At 41.9% G+C, this 20,307-nt stretch overlaps 1 protein-coding gene across 4 annotated transcripts in view; it reads right to left on the reverse strand.

Annotated features, from left to right (window-relative positions):
* NRXN3 (neurexin 3) overlaps nt 1-20,307 on the reverse strand; it is a 1,617,293-nt gene that overhangs the window by 1,552,618 nt on the left and 44,368 nt on the right. For 2 of the 4 annotated variants that reach the window (XM_060166220.1, XM_060166212.1), the window contains exons 3-4: nt 10,740-10,769; nt 7,741-7,752 (exon numbers count right to left, since the gene is read on the reverse strand). In XM_060166220.1, the coding sequence (XP_060022203.1) occupies nt 7,741-7,752; nt 10,740-10,769 (42 nt within the window). The remainder of the gene's footprint in view (nt 1-7,740; nt 7,753-10,739; nt 10,770-20,307) is intronic. The other 2 variants (XM_060166202.1, XM_060166193.1) reach the window with 1 other exon arrangement.

Here is a 20,307-nt window from a genome sequence, read left to right on the forward strand (position 1 = left end):
TTGCAAGAAACAGTCATTAGCTTATCTTTAAGTAAATATTTTGATTGTCAGACAGCTCGTTGCAAACAAGGTTCTTTTCCAAACACTCACTCCCGATGCATCCAAGCCCACTTGCACATCATTCATTCAATAATCTGTGTCTGGCTAAAATATAAAATCATCATAAGGAAGTCGAAGTACAGAAAAAAAGCATACTTTGCTGGCTTTTCATTTAAAAGGGCTCCAGAGCATGTGGGACCTGGTTCTCTTTCAGTTCTCTAGTCTTTGCTATGCAACATTACCATAAAGCTTAGGAAATGAGCTATTACACACCATCATCCCTCCTAACGGCTATCACAGAAAATCACACGCACAAAACAGCATTAATTGTCAGAATTAGCAGCCATTTAAAAGGCAGCTGTTCTTTCACTTTTAAATGGGCTCCAAATTTCAGATCTTCTCCCTGTGTTGGCTGCTTGAACTACGGCTGTTACACACTTATACATACACAAGCACACACAATGGATCCTTAGCCAACTGAATTTTTTAAATGCGCTATATTCAAAGGACCCAAGAAAATATTGTTTACTCAGCGACATTTTCCACACCAGTGCTTGCCATCATTGTTCCAACTGGCTGGAAAGCTTCCAACCTGCACAGAAGCACTTGTCACAGCTCCAGGTGAAAGGAACTGTTTTCTGAGGTGTGGGGGGAGAAAAGAGCAGTATCTCTTTAAGAGTCAACAGTAAATTAACTTGCCCAAAAGAGTGAAATAATTAGCAGTTAGTAGCTTATTAAAAGGATGGCAAAGGCCAAGCTGCCATCTGGGATCTCCAGTTTCTTGTGATTGTTCTTATGTCAAGAGGTGCACGTTGCATTAGCTTTCATGTCACCGTGCCTGCCCTTACTTTATATGTAAATTTTAATGAAAGATGTGTCACTGTTAAAATCATACGTCCATCACAAAGTGCTATTCGTCTGGCTTTTTACAAAGCATATGGTCTTTTCTACCCCTGCTGTTCTATTCACCACTAAATGCCTTCAAAAAACGAGGAAAACCCAATGATATCAATTAGGTATTCTCTTTGTGCAGAGGGAAAACTGAGTATCATCAAAAACCGGGCAAAGCTCCACCTCACCAGAGGGCAACATTTCTGCCTCTATTTACACACAGTGAAAACCACAATGCCTCATTGTCTTGCGAGGTTAATCTTTCTTAATGAAAATTAAAGCAATCTGGAGACTGCCTGCTGATTACTACATGGAATCACACAGTTTTAAAGGAAGTAGGGGGAATAAAATATATTTATTAAAAATAAGTGATAGAAAGTGGCAGGACAGAACCTTATGGGATGATGGACACATTGAATATCTCAGTCTGGATGGTATTTAACATGGGTGTATATAGGTTAAAAAATATTTAAGCTGTACGCTTAAGAGTATGGATTTCATAGGCCTTATTTACACTATGTATGCTGTCCTTCAATAAAGATACACAAATAAATAAATGAAAAATGCCTAACATTTTCACATACAAAGCAAGTTCTCTTTTCTGATTCTGAGAAGTTAAAAGGTGGGGAGTCAGCTAACTGAATTGTTACCTGACAGTTTCCCTTTAAAATAAATAAAATCATTTTAAGACTACATATATAATAATAAGCCGAAAGCAGAATTTATGTAAGGCTTTAGAAGGAGAGGTGGTTGTGACATTTGAAAACCATTTTCAAACTCTACTGACTGTTAGCAAGATGTCAGAGGACAGGCCCATATTTCCTGGGTCCGCCCTGTGTACTTAATACCTAGCAAGTGGCCTGGCCCGTTGTTGGCTCTCTGTCAATATTTGTTGAATGCTGAATAACCATTGCTTTTCAAGTGTTACAGTACACAATCTGCTAAATTCAGATGTATATCACACTGGAATGAATTATTTTTAGTACTCTACAAATGAAAGCTATGTGTAATAACATACTCAATCAGTATAAACCTATTAATAAGTATTTGGACAAATTGTACCGATACCCAGATGTATATACACTGCCCCACACACCTGAAAAACACACCATGGCATAGACAAACCTAAGCACATAAGGAAATGCATTCTGCTTGAATTCTTTATAAATGTTTCATAAAGATAATACAATTTAATAAAACATCCTGTAGATGTTATCAAAGTTGAAAATTATATGTCCTTTAAGATTAACCAACTTGCCTTGGTAAGCAAAAGTCTATACACGTACGTAGGTCACCATTCACCTTGGAGGAGAAAGTGTTTTATGATATATGCACACAGAAACGAAATCTGTGTGTAAATACGAAATCCAAATAGATAATTGAGAAGGAGGAAACAGACATATTGGTTAGAAATCTGAGAAATATTTTCCTTTATATATAATGCCAGTTGGAACTTAATTGAAACATCCCATTGATCCATTGTTCATTTTACTAATAAATCTGTTCACATTTACACATTTTAAAAAATGCTCCAAGAAACACCTGCTTTTAAAAAATTTCTTCAGTGTCCAATGAATATTCCTAAACAGGGAAGGAGAAAAAACATTTTTCGTATTTTAAAGCACCATTTTAGATATCACTGTCAAAAACACAGAGTTGCTAAAATCAAGCAATTTACTTCTTGTATTTAAAAGAGACCTATTTTCCCCCTGCAGACTTTCAAAACGTTAGAAGAAAATAATAAAACATGGAAAATAGGCTTCTTTTAAAAACAAAATGATGTTATTCATTGTCAAGAGGACAGATCAGTGGTGGATGAGAAACAGATGAGGCAAGAGATGGAAATATAATATTGCCCTTATTTTATTATAATTAGATATTTATAGAGCACAGATGAGTTTATTTTCATAATTAGTAGCTGGCATTGCATTTACTAATTTGCATAAACAGTTGGCTATCAAAGCAGTAACTTATTTTCAGGGCTCTTGTGTCCTAGCAGGGACAAGAGAGGCCTCAACTCCCGAAATGAGCTTTTTTAATGTTATTACCAGCAAAATATAATCTACATGAAATCGTGTTCAAGTTCATGTAGCTTAATTATCTCTTTCCAGTTTGGCCAGTGTTGACTAGTTCATCATTAAAAGGCCAATGATCAAATCTACACGGGAAAAATACATATAAATTGGAAGGGGTCTCTCAAATCTGGATGGATTAAAGTAAACTTAGGGTCAACACTATCTAGTCTAGTAGATAAAAAGTTCTGTAGAGCAAAAGAAAAAAGGAATTAAATGGCCCCTAGCCACCCTTACTATTTACAGATTGTGCTGGTTCTTGGCAATTGTTGAAGGTGTCAGTGACCTCTCTTCTTGGTCATTCTGGGCATTCTTCATACCCTCTCCACCCATGCCCACTCCCCTCTACAAAACTAATTTCAACCAACACATGGATCAGGCTCCCTGGCAGTAGTGCTAAGGGTAGGAAATATTCCTGGTGCCCTGACCACTGCTGTGGGCAAAGCGAAAATTAATCAAGCATGCTGCCTACTATTGACATTCAGCAAGAAACCTTGGAGGAATATTTTACTCCTCTTTTCTCATCAAGCCAAAGGCCAAAAGCTTGTGGTTCACGGGCCAAATCATTTGGCTCATGTGAGTGTATGTGTGTATGTACACATATATAGAGAGAGAAAGAAAGAGGCCATGAGCTGACATTTTTATAAAATCTACTCTGGCTTATCTTGAGGCTCTGGTGACACTGGGCATGCATTCTTGCATGGCAGCAATCAGCTGGAGCAAAGCAGAGGCTGCTGCCCTTGACGGGATTTGTGCTTTCCAGTTTGCCACAATCCGTACCACTCCCTACTGTTGATCTTACACTAGGACTTTTCTTACTACAAGATCTGCTCCTTGATAATACTTGTCAAGCCCCTGTAGGCATTTGAGTCTGCAACACCTATTCCAAGTTCATTTTAATGGAAAGTATTTGGTAATCTAACCCAGGACTGTCAATCCCCAAACTGACAAGAAAAGGGGGATGGAGGCCAAAACACACTCTAAACACTTAAACAAAGGCAGTCAAAATCAAGTCAAAAAAGCTGACGAAGACTGATTGCTGAAGAACTCCTTTGGCCAGCTACTTCTGGTTAAAGTCATGGTTGCTTTTGGCCCAGTACAGCCCAATGACCTCCTGAATGTGGCGATGAATCGTTATAGCCTAAACATCCTGCTCAGTTTTGTAGATTTAACTTCACAATTCTTGCCACTACACGTTTGCGGTTTCATCACTCAGCTTTAAAAGAATGACCAAATCTGAGGCATTCTTTTCTCTGACAAGCTCCTAAGAATATCTCCAAAGCCTTTCTCACCTTTATTCTGATGTAATCTATGACCATTTCCCTCTGTCACTTGCACACAGAGCCAAGAGAAGGCCTGAGTGAGGAGGGAACTGGAGCCAGAACATCTGGCCCCACTCCATGACCCACTGGGGCTCCTTTGCTCAGTTGGTTGGGGTAGTGAGGGTAGCGATAAAGGGCATAGGTTGGTGTACAACTCTGGACAAAGTACTGAGCTACGTGCAGTATGGGTGCAAGGTTCTTCAGGGACTGGGGTGATTGAAACACATGAATAAGTCTGATTCAGGGCAGTTTGGCCTAGGTACTTTATAACAGAAACACAAAGTCTGGCGCACCTAGGAAGCTTGAGCCTTAAAGGGTGATAAGGGGGAGAAGGGTGTTCCAAGGACATTCAAGAAAGAGGATAAGAGCTTGAGGAAAAGCCTGAGGCAGGAAACCATAGTGTGGATTCAGGCAGAGAGAGCTGTTGACTTTAGGTCGAGACAAGGGGCCTGGTGGGGGTGATAGTGGAGAGAACGCTAAGTTATTGTAGAAAAAGTGGAGAAGGCGTGTTGACAATTATGCAAGAACCCTTCAAAAGCTTTTGAGCAGATTGGCTGGCTACATGATCCGATTTAATTTTAATTTTGCTTTATTTTCCCTTTTAGGAAGATGACTGACAGCAGGATAAGAAGGATTAGGGGTTTTGAGTCCCTTCTTGGTATAACCTCCTATGCTTGACCCATCTGGGCATTAAAAAATGAATACGTTTGTCTTCAACATACTTTCAATCTAGTAGTGGGGAGTAGCCCAATTCCCAAATAAGTTTAATATAGGATAGTAGAGGGGGACATGGAAGGAAAGCGCATATCTGAATGCAGCATGCAGAGCACTCACATCATCAACTAGGAAATAAAATCTACGTATGATTTCAGTGGGCAGAAACAAGGAGGAGGAACTGTCAATAGGGGAGGAAAACAGAATAAGTAAAACTAGGAGACGAGGAAAGGTACAGTGATATGGTATCATATTTGGCATCAATTCTGCATCAAAGATTAACAGGGAGGAAGGTTAAAGGGAAAAAGGCCATATTAGGGATGGCTTTGAACGTGAGATAGCTAATGCTGCACTCCATATGGGGGACAGCAGAGCTTAAGCAGTTCTCAGTTACTGGACAGACTGGAAGACAACAGAGATTAATTAGGCTAGGGCACTAATCTAATAAGGGCTGACTGGGAACTGAACCAGAGTGTCAAATAGAGATGCAAGAGACATTCCAAAAAAGAATCCCAACAACCTCTCTTAACATCACCTGGGAATAGGAAAGTTCAGGAAGGAAAAAGAAAGCAATTGCTGAGTTCAAGCCCAGGTGATAAGGAAGACGGGAGAACCATTAACAAAAATAAGGAAGCTGGTTTGTGGCCAGATGGTGCGAAGGTTGACTTTAAATACTGAAGTGACGGTACAGTTATATGGACATGTGTTATGGAGAATGCAAAGTGGCGGGTTGGAACTTGAGCCAGGTCAGTGCCAGGGAGGTAGTTGGGAGGCATATCCATGGATGTCATCCTTGGACCCAAGAGAGGCAGTATAGAGTAGTGGTTAGGTGCTCAGATTCTGAGTTTCATTTTTACTTAGTAGCCGTCTGACTTAAGTTATTTAACTCTCTGAGCCTTGATCTACCTGTCCGTAGAGCAAGGATAACACTACCTAGTCTACCTCACAAGACAGTTGTGATGATTGAGTGTGATAAGGCATATAAAGCCCATGGCACAATGGCTGCCACATAGGAAATGATCAATCAGTGTTAGTAGCAGTGACCGGAGAAAGAAAATAAGATACCCATGTGCAAAATCTAAAAACACCAAAGACCTCTATCTTATGGGATGTTTTAGGGGATTAGGGAAAGAAAAGGAGAGAGGTTCAGGGGTTGGAGTGGGGGGCAGGGGAGACTGACCGTAATGTGTTCTCATAGAAGCCAGTGGGAGAAGGGCCAAGTGACACAGTGCCACATGCTTCAGAAAGGTTGTGTCCTGGGCAAAGACTGGTGACTTTGCCTATGAAGAGATCACTAGAAGCCTCTGGTTGAATACTCTAAGTAGAGAAGTGGAGGGGGCAGCCAGATGTACCCTTTCAATCATTATTCCTCTTCCTCGTCCCCCTTTCCCACCTCCTTTCTAAAGGTATCAAGCTCATAACAGGGTAACAGCTCCCCGTGACAGATTTCTGAGAATGAACCCCGCCCCTGTGATTAGCATAAAAGGAATAGGCAATCGATTAACCCCAAAGTGACAGGACTGAAGTACTTCAAGGTAACCATACATAACTTTTTAAAAATCAAGAAAGGCATGAAATTCAAATGAGAGATGGCCAGTTCACAGACTAGTCATCAAATCAACATTTTCAATATCTTGCCAGCCCCATCTTTCTTCAGCATCTTCATGCCAGAATTCACATTTCCTATTTCTGTTATTTGCCAATCTTTACAGGAAACAGAGGCACATGGCTTCACAGAGATAGGGACTGGAGAGTTAGGAAGGAAAAGGGGAGAACCAAATGCAAATACATGTTTATAATTTATTAATTAACCTCTCCCTTCAGTCCTGAACAGCTAATCCAATTTGAGCTGGTGAGGCAGGTCCTCCAGGCTCAGGTCGCTGACAGCTTTGATTAGGGATGGATGAGTGAGCTGTGGTACCCAAAGGTGTGAAGCACTGAAAGGCATGTCGGAACATCAGAGCAAGCGCATCTGCTCAGCGCCTCTCCTTTTCCCAGGCTGCCCAGCAAAAGGTGGACTTGGTAAGTTAAAATCCAGTGTTGTCTCTTTCTCCTCTTTTTCCTTATGATGTAATGCACTGTCATTCCTATGTTCTTCCACACCTCCAGTCCCACCATTCTCAGCTCATCACCCCCAATCAGAAGACTTCCACTCCCCAAAATACAAAATATGTAACACAGAAGATAAAAGAGCAATAAATATCCCCCAAATTTCACATTAAATAAAATTTCAAGCTATTCTCCAATCCTCTCCCCTTTCTCATCTATCATCCTTCCCTCCCTGAATCCAGTTATTCCCAAGTGATGACACATTGGCACTTCATTGCACATCTTTCCTGTCCCTTCAGTACATTTACTGGAGGGGATCTTAGAATACCTTGATTTAAGTAAAATATATCTTCCCAACACTGCACAACCACTTTCAGAACCCCCCATTCCTGCTAGAAACAGCACACCATAATGGGTAAGTCTCATCCTGGATTTAGAGGAAGGCAGGCCAACTCAGAACGATCCCCAACCACCGAGTATGAAGTACATTGAAGGAAAATGGTAGCATTGGCTTTTTATTTTCTTTTAGTTTTTGTTAAAAATACTGTTAAAATCTGGACTATATTCATCAGAATCAACAATTCCCCTTGTATACATGAATATTTCAGAAGGCAGATTGATAGTTATAATGATAAAAATAAAATGATCTCTACCTTTACTTCTACCTACAGAAAGGAACGTCCAGTTATGTAGAGGAAGCATGGTGTCCACCATGGAGGCGGCAAGAGAGAGAGAGAGAGCAGGGAGAGTAAAACATCAGCACACTGCAGACACACAAAGAAATGTAACACGCATAACAAAACCCACAATAGTAATGGCAACAGCAGTACAATCCTGAGAAGGCAGCACAAAACAAATGCACAATGTTTTGCTTAAACAGTGTGACCAGCAAGGCTGCTTCCATCAGCTTCATGTTTAAGCTTTTTCCCATTAGTTTCTTCTCAGTCCCATCCTTAGAAACATGACCAAATCTGCATGCAAAAGCACTGCATAGCCACATGTATGTGAAATTGCACACACTTAACCAAGGTAAAATCATTTAGGGAAAGTTTCAGAGAATCTAAGTTCTCCTGTATTTTCTCAACATTAATATGAGTCATGAGGATCAAGAGTATGACATACACGTATAGGTGGTACACACACAACATACGTCAGTATTTCCACACATATTTATGGGCATCAAAAACAAATTCTGGAGATTCAGCAAGAACCAGACAGAAATCTCTTTCTTTCATGCTGAAGGAATAAGGAAAAGGAAAGGAGTATTGGCTTTTTAGGTAATCATCACAAGGGCAAACGGTGGGAAATGGAAAAGAATGAGAGGAGGAGGAATGGGGTCAAAGGACCTTCTTAGAAACATCTCCGGGCTATTGTAAATAGAGCTGCAATGAACATTTTGGTACATGACTCTTTTTGAATTTTGGTTTTCTCAGGGTATATGCCCAGTAGTGGGATTGCTGGGTCATATGGTAGTTCTACTTGTAGTTTTTTAAGGAACCTCCATACTGTTCTCCATAGTGGCTGAACCAATTCACATTCCCACCAGCAGTGCAAGAGTGTTCCCTTTTCTCCACACCCTCTCCAAATTAAACAGCAAATTGCACCTTCAAATCTTAGTGACACTGACCACCCAGAAGAATTCTGCATCCTTTTTTGAAAACCTCTCTCAAGAGGGATTCACAATATCCGTGTCTGTCATTATTTCATTGCCTAAAGACTGTTTTTCTAGAAGATTCCTGACTTACCCCCCAGAGCATGTGTACATAGTATGTCTGAATTCTCTACTCATGTACACTTCAATGTTGAGTGCTCATCAGTGGGTCTGAAATAAACCGAATCAAGATTAAAGAAGTCCCCACCAGCCTATCTCATCTACCTAGACTCTATGCTATTACATCACCCATATGATACACTCAGACTTCCAAGCCATTGTAAAAGCTAGAACTCCAAAAGGGCAGCTGAGAGCATAAGATGAGAGAATGTAGAAGGGCATCTTGTCATCAGGACTCTGAGGGCCTGCTTTTTCTGGTGGAACTTATTATCGAGGTCGGGCCACCAAATTCCAGCAATTCATAGAGCTTGGGTCTTACCACTCTGTGGAGATATGCATAACTCTCTCAAACTACCTGGATACTAAGTCAACATAAAGAGCACCCCCTACTCATATTCACTTCATAGTAACCTGCTGTAGGGGGATAACTTCTCTCACTCACCTACAAGAATAGAGAGACTTCATCCCAACCTCTTCCAGAGCGCCATCTAACACTGGAAAACTCACCTGACCCCCTCCGTCCAGCTCTGTTCTTTGACATCTGCTCCTATACCAGACCATGTGTTCATTGAAATGTCCAGAGTCCACATCATGGATCTTGCCTCAGGTCTGGAGGATACAATTCTGTTGGTAAAGTGTGCTTCCTCCTTGTCCTGCCTTATCAAGTCAGGTTGCCCTCAATTGCCCACCTCCGCAGCTACCTGGACACCATAAGCAAACTTCCCTCAGACCTGGGTTGTTCCTTGATCTGATCATATACTCCCCTTTATGGCAACACTGTCTGACGGATCCAGTGTAAGGAAATGGGTGTGTGTGTGTGTGGGGGGGGTGTCCTTCCGTGCTGCCCCACCCTACTCAAAAGATCAAGAAAAAACAGCAGAACGTGGAAATACCTCTCCTTTCCCTTTTCTTTGGTCCTCCAAAAAAAGGCACTGAATCCCATGTGTATTTTGAAAAAGACAAGAGAAATTAAAGTACAGTCTTTTGGTGTCAGGGCGTGGCAGGTAGACCCATCTGGCAATCATTCCAAAGAGCAGAAGAAACACAATAGCAGCAATTGAACGGTGAAGAAAAAGACAATTTTAAGTAGGCTCAGTTCTTGAATCCTGATTTAGGCTGATAATATGGAAAATTTTTATTTAGTAGAAAAAGGCTTCATTCACAGCCCACCCTGTGCTTAGCTGAGCTGAATTTCCTGCACAGTTCATTTCCTGCATAATTGAATATTTTAGGTTGCAGATGCTGAATTTACAGATCTTTATATGCAGTTTTCTTCAGGGTGTATAATGAGTTAGAATCCTGCCATGAGGACATTAGCATGTTCTTTCGGTGGTTTTTGCTTTTATACAAAACTGAAAACAGTCAAACCCCCAAGGGTTCCCTTTGACCATTCGGGGCTCTGGGGCTAAAAGTCATTACAATGGGCAGTGGGATGGAGGGGAAGACAATAAGCAAACCTTTACTCAGAGTGAAATTCAGAGAAGCCCAGCTCCTCTCCCCCAACCTGGGGCCCCAGCATGGGGCTTAGGGAAGAAGTTAACCGCTCTGTTGCTCTGAAATTAGCTTCATTCACCCCCATTGTCGACACCGTCATGGCTTGTTTCATGCTTCTCTCTTGGAGGCAGCCCGGCAGAGCCAGTGCCCAGGATGACAAATGATGGTGCATAATGGAGAAGCCAAGGGGGTGATGGGGGCAGGAAACCATGATGCATTGGGAAAGGTGCCCCCCACCGCAGGATGGCCCTGCTGCCAGCCTGGCCCATGGTAGGAGAGACAGGCAGCAAATGGCCTGCCAGGGATGATGAGGCTCTGAGCGACCAGCCAGAGGCACGAAGGCAAGCAATTCAGGCAGCTGCAGCACCACAAGCACAGAGCACCTACCTTGTTCACTCATCATGAGGTGGGAGAGGCCTTGAGGAAGGAAGAGAGGGGAGAAGAGGAGTCGGGGTGGGAGGGTGGGGAGGAGGGGAAGGATAAAAGAAAGAAGACAAAGTTAGAATCCCAAATGCCAGACAATCTTCTCTTAATTCTTGAGTGGAAGGAGTGGCAGGGGCATCCACACATACTGAGGAGCATGCAACGAGCACTGAAATGCAGGGCAGAACGTCCCGGGCCCTCCAGTTCAAGGTCAGTCTTTTGTTTGCTGAACCTCTCAGCCACCTCACGAGAACTTTCCTTTCACCATTGTTTCTATGCAACAGGTAGGATCTGAGATAAATCTATGAAAGATTAGGTCCCCTAGGAAAGAGACTCCAGGTGCTGGGCAAAGTAGGTTTCTTTCTTTCTTTTAAATTGTTTTTAATAATAATACACGGTCACTGTAGAAACTTTGGAAAATTCAGAAAAGAAAAAAAATCAGCTGTAATCCCACATCCAGAGATTACCATCCAACTTTTCTTTCCCCCTAGATACAGTAGTCGCTTCTACAAAAGTTGGACCACACTGAACATACAAAATGAGTTCCTGCGGGACTTCCCTGGTGTTCCAGTGAGTAAGGCTCCACGCTCCCAATGCAGGGGGCCCAGGTTCAATCCCTGGTCGGGGAACTAGATCCCGCATGCATGCCACAACTAAGAGTTCGCATGCTGCAACTAATTAGTCCACATGCTGCAACTAGAGATCCTGTATGCTGCAACTAATACCCAGCACAGCCTAAATAAATAAATAAATGATAAATAAATATTTTAAAAAAAAATGAGTTCCTGCGTTCAAGAGTTAGACAACCTGAAACTACCTCCATATGATCCTTGCCTTCACCCAGTGACAACCACACCCCTCACCTCTGTCCCTCCTCCACCGCCAACTTTTCCTATAAAGGCCCTCATCTTTGATTACAGAGGCCTAGCCAAGCACTGAATGGATTAAAGAAGGTACACGGAGGCCCAATAAACAAGTAGCAGAACCTCTCACTATGTTCTTGTGGAAGTCACGCAAGGCTCTTAAGAGCTCATTACTTCAAGGGAAGCATAAGTCCTGATACATCTATTAAAAGAAAAGATTTCCAACCAGTAGCCAACCGTGATGGCTCTTTGCTCTTCCGTTGCTTTTATTACTACCGGAGTTACTTGGAGATCACCCCAGAGTGACCTCAACTTTACCCAGAGTAAAATTCAGGGATATAGGAGATTAATAAAGGAGAAAAATCTCTAAAGTATGGAAATCTGTAAATGTTTTTGGAGATAACTAGAGATTTAGAGAAGTAATCGAAGACAAAATATGGGTCAAGCAACTGACTTTTTAAAGCTCAATGATATATTAAATACATAGATACATGTGCCATAAATGTCAGTCATTTTTTCTAAACAAATTTCATTAAACTATTATCGTATTTTAAATGTACATTTCTGGCATTCATCTCTCAAGGCCTAGGATATTAATACTCATGGAGGAAGGGAATCATGCCAAAGCAAGTCATTCTCATAATCTGTTTTATTTAAAAAATTAAGTTTTGGTATTTCAGGGGTATTTGGAGGGGATAAGAAGAAGAAAGAACAAAGGCGCTAGATTTGACTAAGAGAAACCTCAGCAGAAGTAACTATTCATAAAATGCCTGGTATTTCTGGACCAAGCCATAGCCTTCAGCATCCGGACCTAGCACACTAAGAGGGAGGGCCTGGGGCAGGTCGGTGGTGTAGGTGACGGGGGAACGGGTACAGAATAGGTGCGTGAATTCACGGGAGGGTTGTCAGCATCAAGAAATGAGAATAAGGAAGATCCAAAGAGACCCCTAAGAGCAAAACGGAGGTTAAAATAAAAGGACAACAGTACTATATTGTGTACTTGAAACGTACATGCTCAGAGTAGACCTTAAATGTCTTCACCGTAAGAAGGAAATGGTAACTATGTGATGACATGAAGGTGTGTCATAAGAGTGTATCTAATCAACACATTATCTACTTCAAATTTACACAATGCTCTATGTCAGTTATCTCAATAAAGCTGGGGGCTTTATTGAGATAACTGTCCTTTCATTTTTTAAATGAAAGGACAAACATTTTTATACCTGCAATTAAAGATGTTTGGCAGCTGGGAGGTGTGAGTAGAAGAGAGGCAGAAGAGTAAACAAAAATTTGCCAAATGAAGAGGAAACGGGACACTTGGTATTCAGAGGATGTTCAAAGCCCTGGAGAAGCCCCTACAGTTGGGCTCATTTATGTATTACCTGTGTTTCTTTGAAGCTGTGTTTCCCAAAACACATTTCACTGACCACCTGCATCAGCCGCCTGGGGATGCTTAACAACAGTGAAGAGCCTGGGCCCCACCCAAGTCCTAATGAATTAGAATCTTGGGGAGGAGATGGGGAAAGATCTGAATTTTAAATAAGTCGCACTAGTGATTCTTGTGCTCACTAGAACTCGAGAGCTACCCCTTTAGAGTGACATATAAATCAAATTTTGGTAAATTAAATTGTATGATAAATGCACTAAGAGGAATTGGATATATAATGGAACCCTGCAGTGGAAACTTTTGTAAAAGGAAGAATCCTTTTAAAATGCAAATATCCACCACCTGTGTTTTAAAATTTAAATATGTACTTGTCAGGTTTTATTAAGCTACATATGTAGTTGCAGTATTGTGACTCAAATAAAATGTACATATTCTTCAACTTACAGAAAATCTTAAAGAGAAATATCAGGACAGGAATGCAAATCTGAGATCCTGGTGTCAAAACTTCGGTTTTGTAGGCAACAAAGCAAAACAGACATAAACAAGTATAACAGGAAATAACATGAGAGACGGGAGAAACTGTGTAAATGTAATATGGTTTGAGTTTTATTCTGCTTTTTGAGGAGGGAATGTTTGCACTTTCATGAGCTTTGACATTAGTATCTTCTCTTATACAAACCTACCCCCTAAGCTTGCAGAGTTAAGAACTGGAAACCAGGAATTCCAGAGGGTCTAGGTCTATTCCGAAATTCTGTTTCTCTCCCCTTCCACCCCCAAACCCTCCTACTTGCTGCAAAAAGACCTCAGGTCCCCCCAAAAGTGAATGGAAGAAACAAGAATCAAGCAAACAAATGATTCAAGTACCTACTATATGTAAAGGCTGCATAAGGTGGTGGGATGCAAACAAGTATGGTACATAGTTGTCAACCTCGAAGAGTTTAGAGTCTAGTTGGGAAGGTGTGTGTGTGTGTTTATATTTACACAAACATACATATGATACATATATAGTGGTACCTGACAGTGAAGGGTAGGGGTTAAGATCAAGGACTTCAGAGCCAGATTTGAATCCCACCTTTGTTACTTTCTAGTTTGTGACCCTAGGAACGTTGCTAAACATCTCGATGCCTTGACTTCCCATCTGTAAAATTTGGATAATTATCATGCCAAATTCATAGGTTGTTTTGAGGATTAAACAAATGAATATATGTAAAGCAGTGCCTGTACATGGTAAGGACTATATAAGGGTTATTGTTTTTTTGTTTATGCTATAAAAATATACCGATGTGTGAGGCAACACGAAGCATAGTGCCTGACACACGGTAGGTGTTCCGTATGTATTTGGTGAGTGAATGAGGAATGAATGATGGGTAACTGGTAAGCGTCAAATGATTAATTCAGACAATAAGGATGGTAGGACAGTGAGGAGGGCCCTGGGTGGGCAGCAGAGGTTTCTGGAGGAAAGTGGGATTTACAATATGCCTTGGAAGACGGTTTAGGATGAAGAGCGACGGAGGACGTGCCAGGTTAACACCACTACCTCCCAAGACCACCAATTGCATTTATAAGGACTTTCACGTCAACTTTCTGGAACACCCAGGACACTGCCAGGCACGTGGTAGGTATGTAATGCGTGCTGTACGAATAACAATGAACACATACAAATGGTTCATCTGAGGAAGAAGTGAAAGGTGATCTTAAGAATCAAAGTATGGAACCGTTGTATGAAGGCCTTGAGTTCCCAGGCTAAAGAAAAAGGACTTGATCTTGCAGCTGATGGGAGACATTGAGGGCTTGTGGGCAGGAGAATAACCCAGGGAAAATGATGTTGAGGAAGATTGCTTTGGCAATGGTGTGGACAGGATGGAGTAGAGGGAAAAGAGAGGCAGAAAGATCTGTCATAGGCAGAGGGCCTAAATTAGTATCGTGGCAGCAGGAAGGAAAAGGGGAAAAGAGGATGCAACAGGCTTTGGGTGACCGATGAGATGCTTCAGGGGAAGAACGGATGGGAGACTGAGTGAAGCATTGTCAGAAATAGGAAGGTGGGATGGAGTTGGGAGATGGATTTGGAATGAGGGCGATAATGAGTTCTGTTTTAGGCATGATAAGTTGAAGAAACAGAAGAATCGCTCAAGCAAAATGTCTAAGGTGCATTTAACAGTATGGGACTAAGGTCTGCAAGAAAGTCAGGACAAATATGAAAGTGTATCACCTCCACTTCATGAAAGAGAGGGTCTGTGCCCATGTAAGTGAATGAATCCTCAAAGAAAAAGGGGCCAGAGCACTGAGTCTTAACCTGGGAGGGATGGGGGATATTAAGATATCCTGGAGGTTCTTTTTTGTACATGCATATTCAACAGTAAAGTAAAATTTTACATTCAAAAAGAAAAAGGAACTATATGGCTTTCCAATATAGATACAGAAAAATAATGCTCAAAAAAAAATCTTAACTGAGAAGGATATAATTAGCAAGGAAGGAAAAGCGATCTATGCTGGCTGTGTGTTATGTATGTGGTTGATGAGGAAAGCGGGGCGGGGGGAGGGGAATGAAGATCACCCTTCTTGTCAATTTCAGAAACAGAGGGTCAGCAGTAGCCCCGCAGACCACACAGCCAGCCTTGGGACTAGCACCTGGCTGGGTTTGCAGTTTGGCATTTAATCTGAACCTGATGTTCAGGGCTGCTAAAAGACAAGATATGGGCTGGAACAGGGGGCTCAGGGAAGCAAAGGGGACCACATCTTTCCAGAACAATCCCACCATCAGCTCTGAATTTGAATAGATCTTCAATGAAGATTCAAAAGCCAGCTCCATAAAAGTTCACCTAATGGAGGGTAGGGAACAGGAAGTGAGCTCAGAAGAGCCTTTGATGGTCAGGATATTGAGAATTTTCAATACAGAATTCTTATGGAACTACAATGCCTTTTTAAAAATAATTATAAAAATTAGAAAGCAACTGAAATGTTTCCTATGTAGATGTCACACACTGTCAAAGTGCTACCCTAGCTGGATCCAGGGACCATTCTGGATCCCACGAAGATGTCTGAGATTTTTTACCCTTCTCTTCACTCTTTCTAGTGCTATGTCCCACCCTTCTTGTGCCTATCTATCTGTGGTGCACAGGTTCTCAGGGTACATACAAGAACAAGAAGAGAAAAAGATCATCAGTAGGTAAGACATGCAAAGTTGAAACTGCTTTAGAACAGACTGCAAATCATATGTAGATTATATGCAAAATATACGTATGGGCCTCTAGACTATGTTATACCTTTTGGGAAAATCCCTATGGAGATAGCTGCTTTTGCGGCTCAGGAGAATGGAAATGGCTACGAAAGCAAAGTCATTTGTAAGTGGCTGTGGCCATCATGAAGCCTGTCATGAAAATGACTAATATAGAGAATAGAAAACATTTACTGAAACAGGCAAAAGGAAGACGCAATGTTCAGGAACCAGGCCAGAAGTTGAAGGCCTCCATCATTTAATCTAGTACTGTGTCCCCCTCGAATCTATAATATCCCACCCCCTCAGATAGTTTTTAATCCTCCTTCCTTCCTTCATTTTGGCTGGGTAATTGGGGAAGGTATTTCAGGGGAAGAAGGAAGTCACTCATGGAAAAAAAAAAAGAGAGAGAGAGATTCGGGGGGGGGGGCGGGGAAAGCAAGTTATCTCTGCCAAGACTTTTCTCTCATTCACTTTCAGGGTAACTTTTCTCCCCCTGTAAAATCCACACATATCATCTCTTTTTCCATACTGAAGTAGGGAAATGAAATGTCACTAATTGCTATAAGTGCCAAGTGCCAACGTTGAATTTTTATGAAGCCACAAGGACTTTTAAAAAGAGTAATTACATAAAATCAGAAGGTAATGGAGACATTCACCCTATGTTTCTGGAGGAAGTAAGGAGATGGTGAAGATGGTAGGGGGTGGGGCCTGACAGAAAGAGAAGCCACAGGTAACCATCGTGTCTGCAGGGTGATTGGGAACTTGGAAAAGAGAAGGGGAAAGAAGAAATACACATCTTAGCATTTTAAGCGCTTAAAAGAGAGGAAATTCAGTTAATTTAGTGAAAAGAATTATAACAGTAGCTAATATCTGTTGACTGCTATATATAAGGCATGGCTATATGTCATGCTATTAAATACAGCTCTATGGGAAAGTCATTGCTATAATGTTGATTTTATAGGTAAGGAAACCAAGACCTAGAGCCAAAATCCCACTGCTTAGTAAGTGGTGAAATGTGGATTCTAAGCCAGCAGGTGGATTCTGCAGGCTGGATGGTAACTATGACACTAGCTACCCTGTCTAATTCAGTGCTGGTGGAGAAGGGAGGAGACATGTCTTGGAGAATTCAGGAGCAGAAAATAGTGTCTGGACATTAATTCAACTTCATGTATGATTCTGGTGTAGCATGATTTAAGGTGCCCTGGGGAAACCCTTTTACATAAATGGCCACCATCTCCCTCTCCTCAATCTCCATCCCCAGATTCTACTAAAATATGAAGCTTTTCCTTTCCTGGGTCATTTCTTGGGGCTATTAAGCAACTTCCCTCATTAAAATGCAAATCTGAACACAAGCTGCTCTCAGGCTCCTCAGTCATTGCACTGCCCTGTGTGTGAGATCATCAGGAAGCCAAGCTTAAGATCTTTCTCCAAAGACAGGAGTGGCACAGGGACACGTGAGAAGGAAGGATGAAGACACGCAGTCACAGGTTGAGGAAGTCTGCCACCATGGGCAAGGGAGGACACAGGGACAGGCTGGGACTGGGGAGAAGGATGCTTAAGGGGTGGGGCCTGAAGGAAAGCTCCACCTACTTCCACAGTCGTGTCTCAGACCAGCCCTTCCACAGGCAATTTCCTGACCTTCATCACGAGCTTCAGCATGGACTTCAGTTTCCTTGTCCTGTCTGGGGTTCTCCAGTGGCTTACAGCAGAGCCTAGAGCTGATCAGCATTTTGATAAATGACTTGGTGAGAACATTCATGACATGCTGTCTGGGTGTTGTAATGAACTAAAGCTGAAAGAAACAGCTAACTCTTTAGTCATCGGAATTAGGGCCCAAAAGATGTGAGCAGGCAAAAGCAAAATTTAATTTTAAGGGGCAAATATAAATTGTGGCACTTAAGCACAACCTCCCACTACCCCCACCAACCCCCAGAGGTCACAAATAAAAAGAAGTCAAAAGTCCCACCTCTTCTTATCACTGACCACAAAACCTAGGGTTCTGGTTCAGAGAACAGTGCCATATATTAGGAGGGGCATTAATGAGGTAGACATATCCAAAGGAGAAGAATCAGATGCTAAGAGGTCCAAAAGCATGTCACATGCAGAATGGCTGAAGGAACTGCTACGCACAGCCCAAACGGGAGAGAGCTAGGTAAGGACATGAGAGCTACCTTCAAACATTTTAAAAGTTGCGCATGCAAGATAAAGGACCAAGTGCATTCTGCAAGATGAGGGTGGAATAATAGGGGATATTTCACTTGCCAGAATGCCACAGGAGAGTCAAAGTGGGGTTTTAGAAGATAACCACCAAGAATCCATTCCAACTCTAAGACATAGGGTTTCTGTGAACCAAGATGATTTCTGAAGAGGTCAAGCAACTACTTACTGGGTTGAACCCTATGAAACTATTTGACTGGTTTTGACCTACAAAAATGACAATTAAAATGGTTCAAACTGATACCCTGAGAACACCACCCATAATCAAAAAGGCTGAGGCACGAAACGAGGCATCAACAAACCACCCAACAGCAATCATGAACTGACACGAACAGAAGATCAACCGTTTACTTGTATGATTTTGGCTTTTCCACAAGTCTTGAACAATACTGGGGATGAAGTGAAGAGTTGGACTGATGATGGTGATAGTTTCCAGAGGAGAGCCTGTTGCTATTTCTCCAAGACAGGTGCCTCTGGGTTGGTCCTTCCATGATGCCACTACATTCCATTCTCACCACTAAGCCCTTTGTTGGATGTAACTGTGCTAGTGCACTCACTATTTGCCTCTAGACCAACTTTGTTCTTACAGGATGGTGACCTGGACTGAGCAGAAAGTATTTCCTCAATGGCGCCCATGAATCACCAACAGTGTCTGTATGGCATAGCCACAGGGAAGAGGAAAGAATGTCTGTAGCACCTTCCCAATCTATTCCACCTCTCTGGAGGGGTGGGTGTGGCTTCTTTTTTCATGAATACCACGGAAGGAAGAGAGATGAAGGCAGTCATGCTTGTCACTCTAAGGGTTAAAGCATCAGCAATTATGGCTTCTAGAAAAGACTCTTCCCAAAGAAGAGGAAGTCCTTGCTCTCCAAATGTCATGAACTTCTCTAAAATAGCTCTTTGTTCATGAATGACATGAAGCTGGAAGGGTGGGCAGATGTGCTAGATGAATTAACTGTATCCAAATAGACCATGGTGTGCTGGATTTTAAAAATCCAGGGATGAATTTGACAAAATCAAAGAATGGCCCCAAGTCTAAGTCAAATAAACCAATTGCACAAGTGCAGGAAGGGGAGAGAAATGGCTTAGGAGCAGTGCACACAAAATCTTAAAAGTTTTCAGTGACTTTAAGTTCAATTTAATACTATAGTCATTTTTTAAAAAGTAAGGTGTTTGATACTGCCATTAATAGATGTAGGGAGTCTAGAAAAAGGGAGCAACGCTACCACTCTATAATGAATCGGTTGCAGCATGTCTGTAACACTGTATGTGGTGTGGGCATCCTTCTTTGGAAAGGAAGCAAAACAATGTTATTTTTTCAGAGAACTATGACCTGGATGAAAGAGCTGAAAACCCTCCTTGTATGAGAATGCCCAAAGAAACTGGAGACGTTTTAGCCTTTAGAAAAGAAAATCCTTAAAGACAAAAGCCCTGTCTTCAAACACTGGAAGTGTAATTAGATCTATTTTGTGTGTCTCCAAGGGCTGGAAGCAATACAGGTGGTGAAAGCTATAGTGACTCAGAATAAAGGAGAGCTTGTGAACACTCAGTGCTGTTAGAATGGAACAGAATGGCTAAAGGAGCAATGAGTTACTCATCACTGCGGTGGTTCAAGCCAAGTTTGAATAAACTCTTACAGAAGAGATTCAAAAATTAGGTGCACAAAGAACCTTGACAACCATCTGGCTCCTTTCCATCTCTGAAATGCTGATTCTAGCAACAAAGTTTATGAACACATACAAGATGGCAAGCAGTGGGGATGCAGGCATGGATAGGTCTCTGTTCTCAAGAATAAGGGACTCCCTGTCCTTCAAGAGCCCACAGTGGCTGATGTGGGCGTGTGGGGGA

This window comes from Lagenorhynchus albirostris, chromosome 1 (assembly GCF_949774975.1).
Source record: "Lagenorhynchus albirostris chromosome 1, mLagAlb1.1, whole genome shotgun sequence".
Lineage (NCBI taxonomy): Eukaryota > Metazoa > Chordata > Mammalia > Artiodactyla > Delphinidae > Lagenorhynchus > Lagenorhynchus albirostris.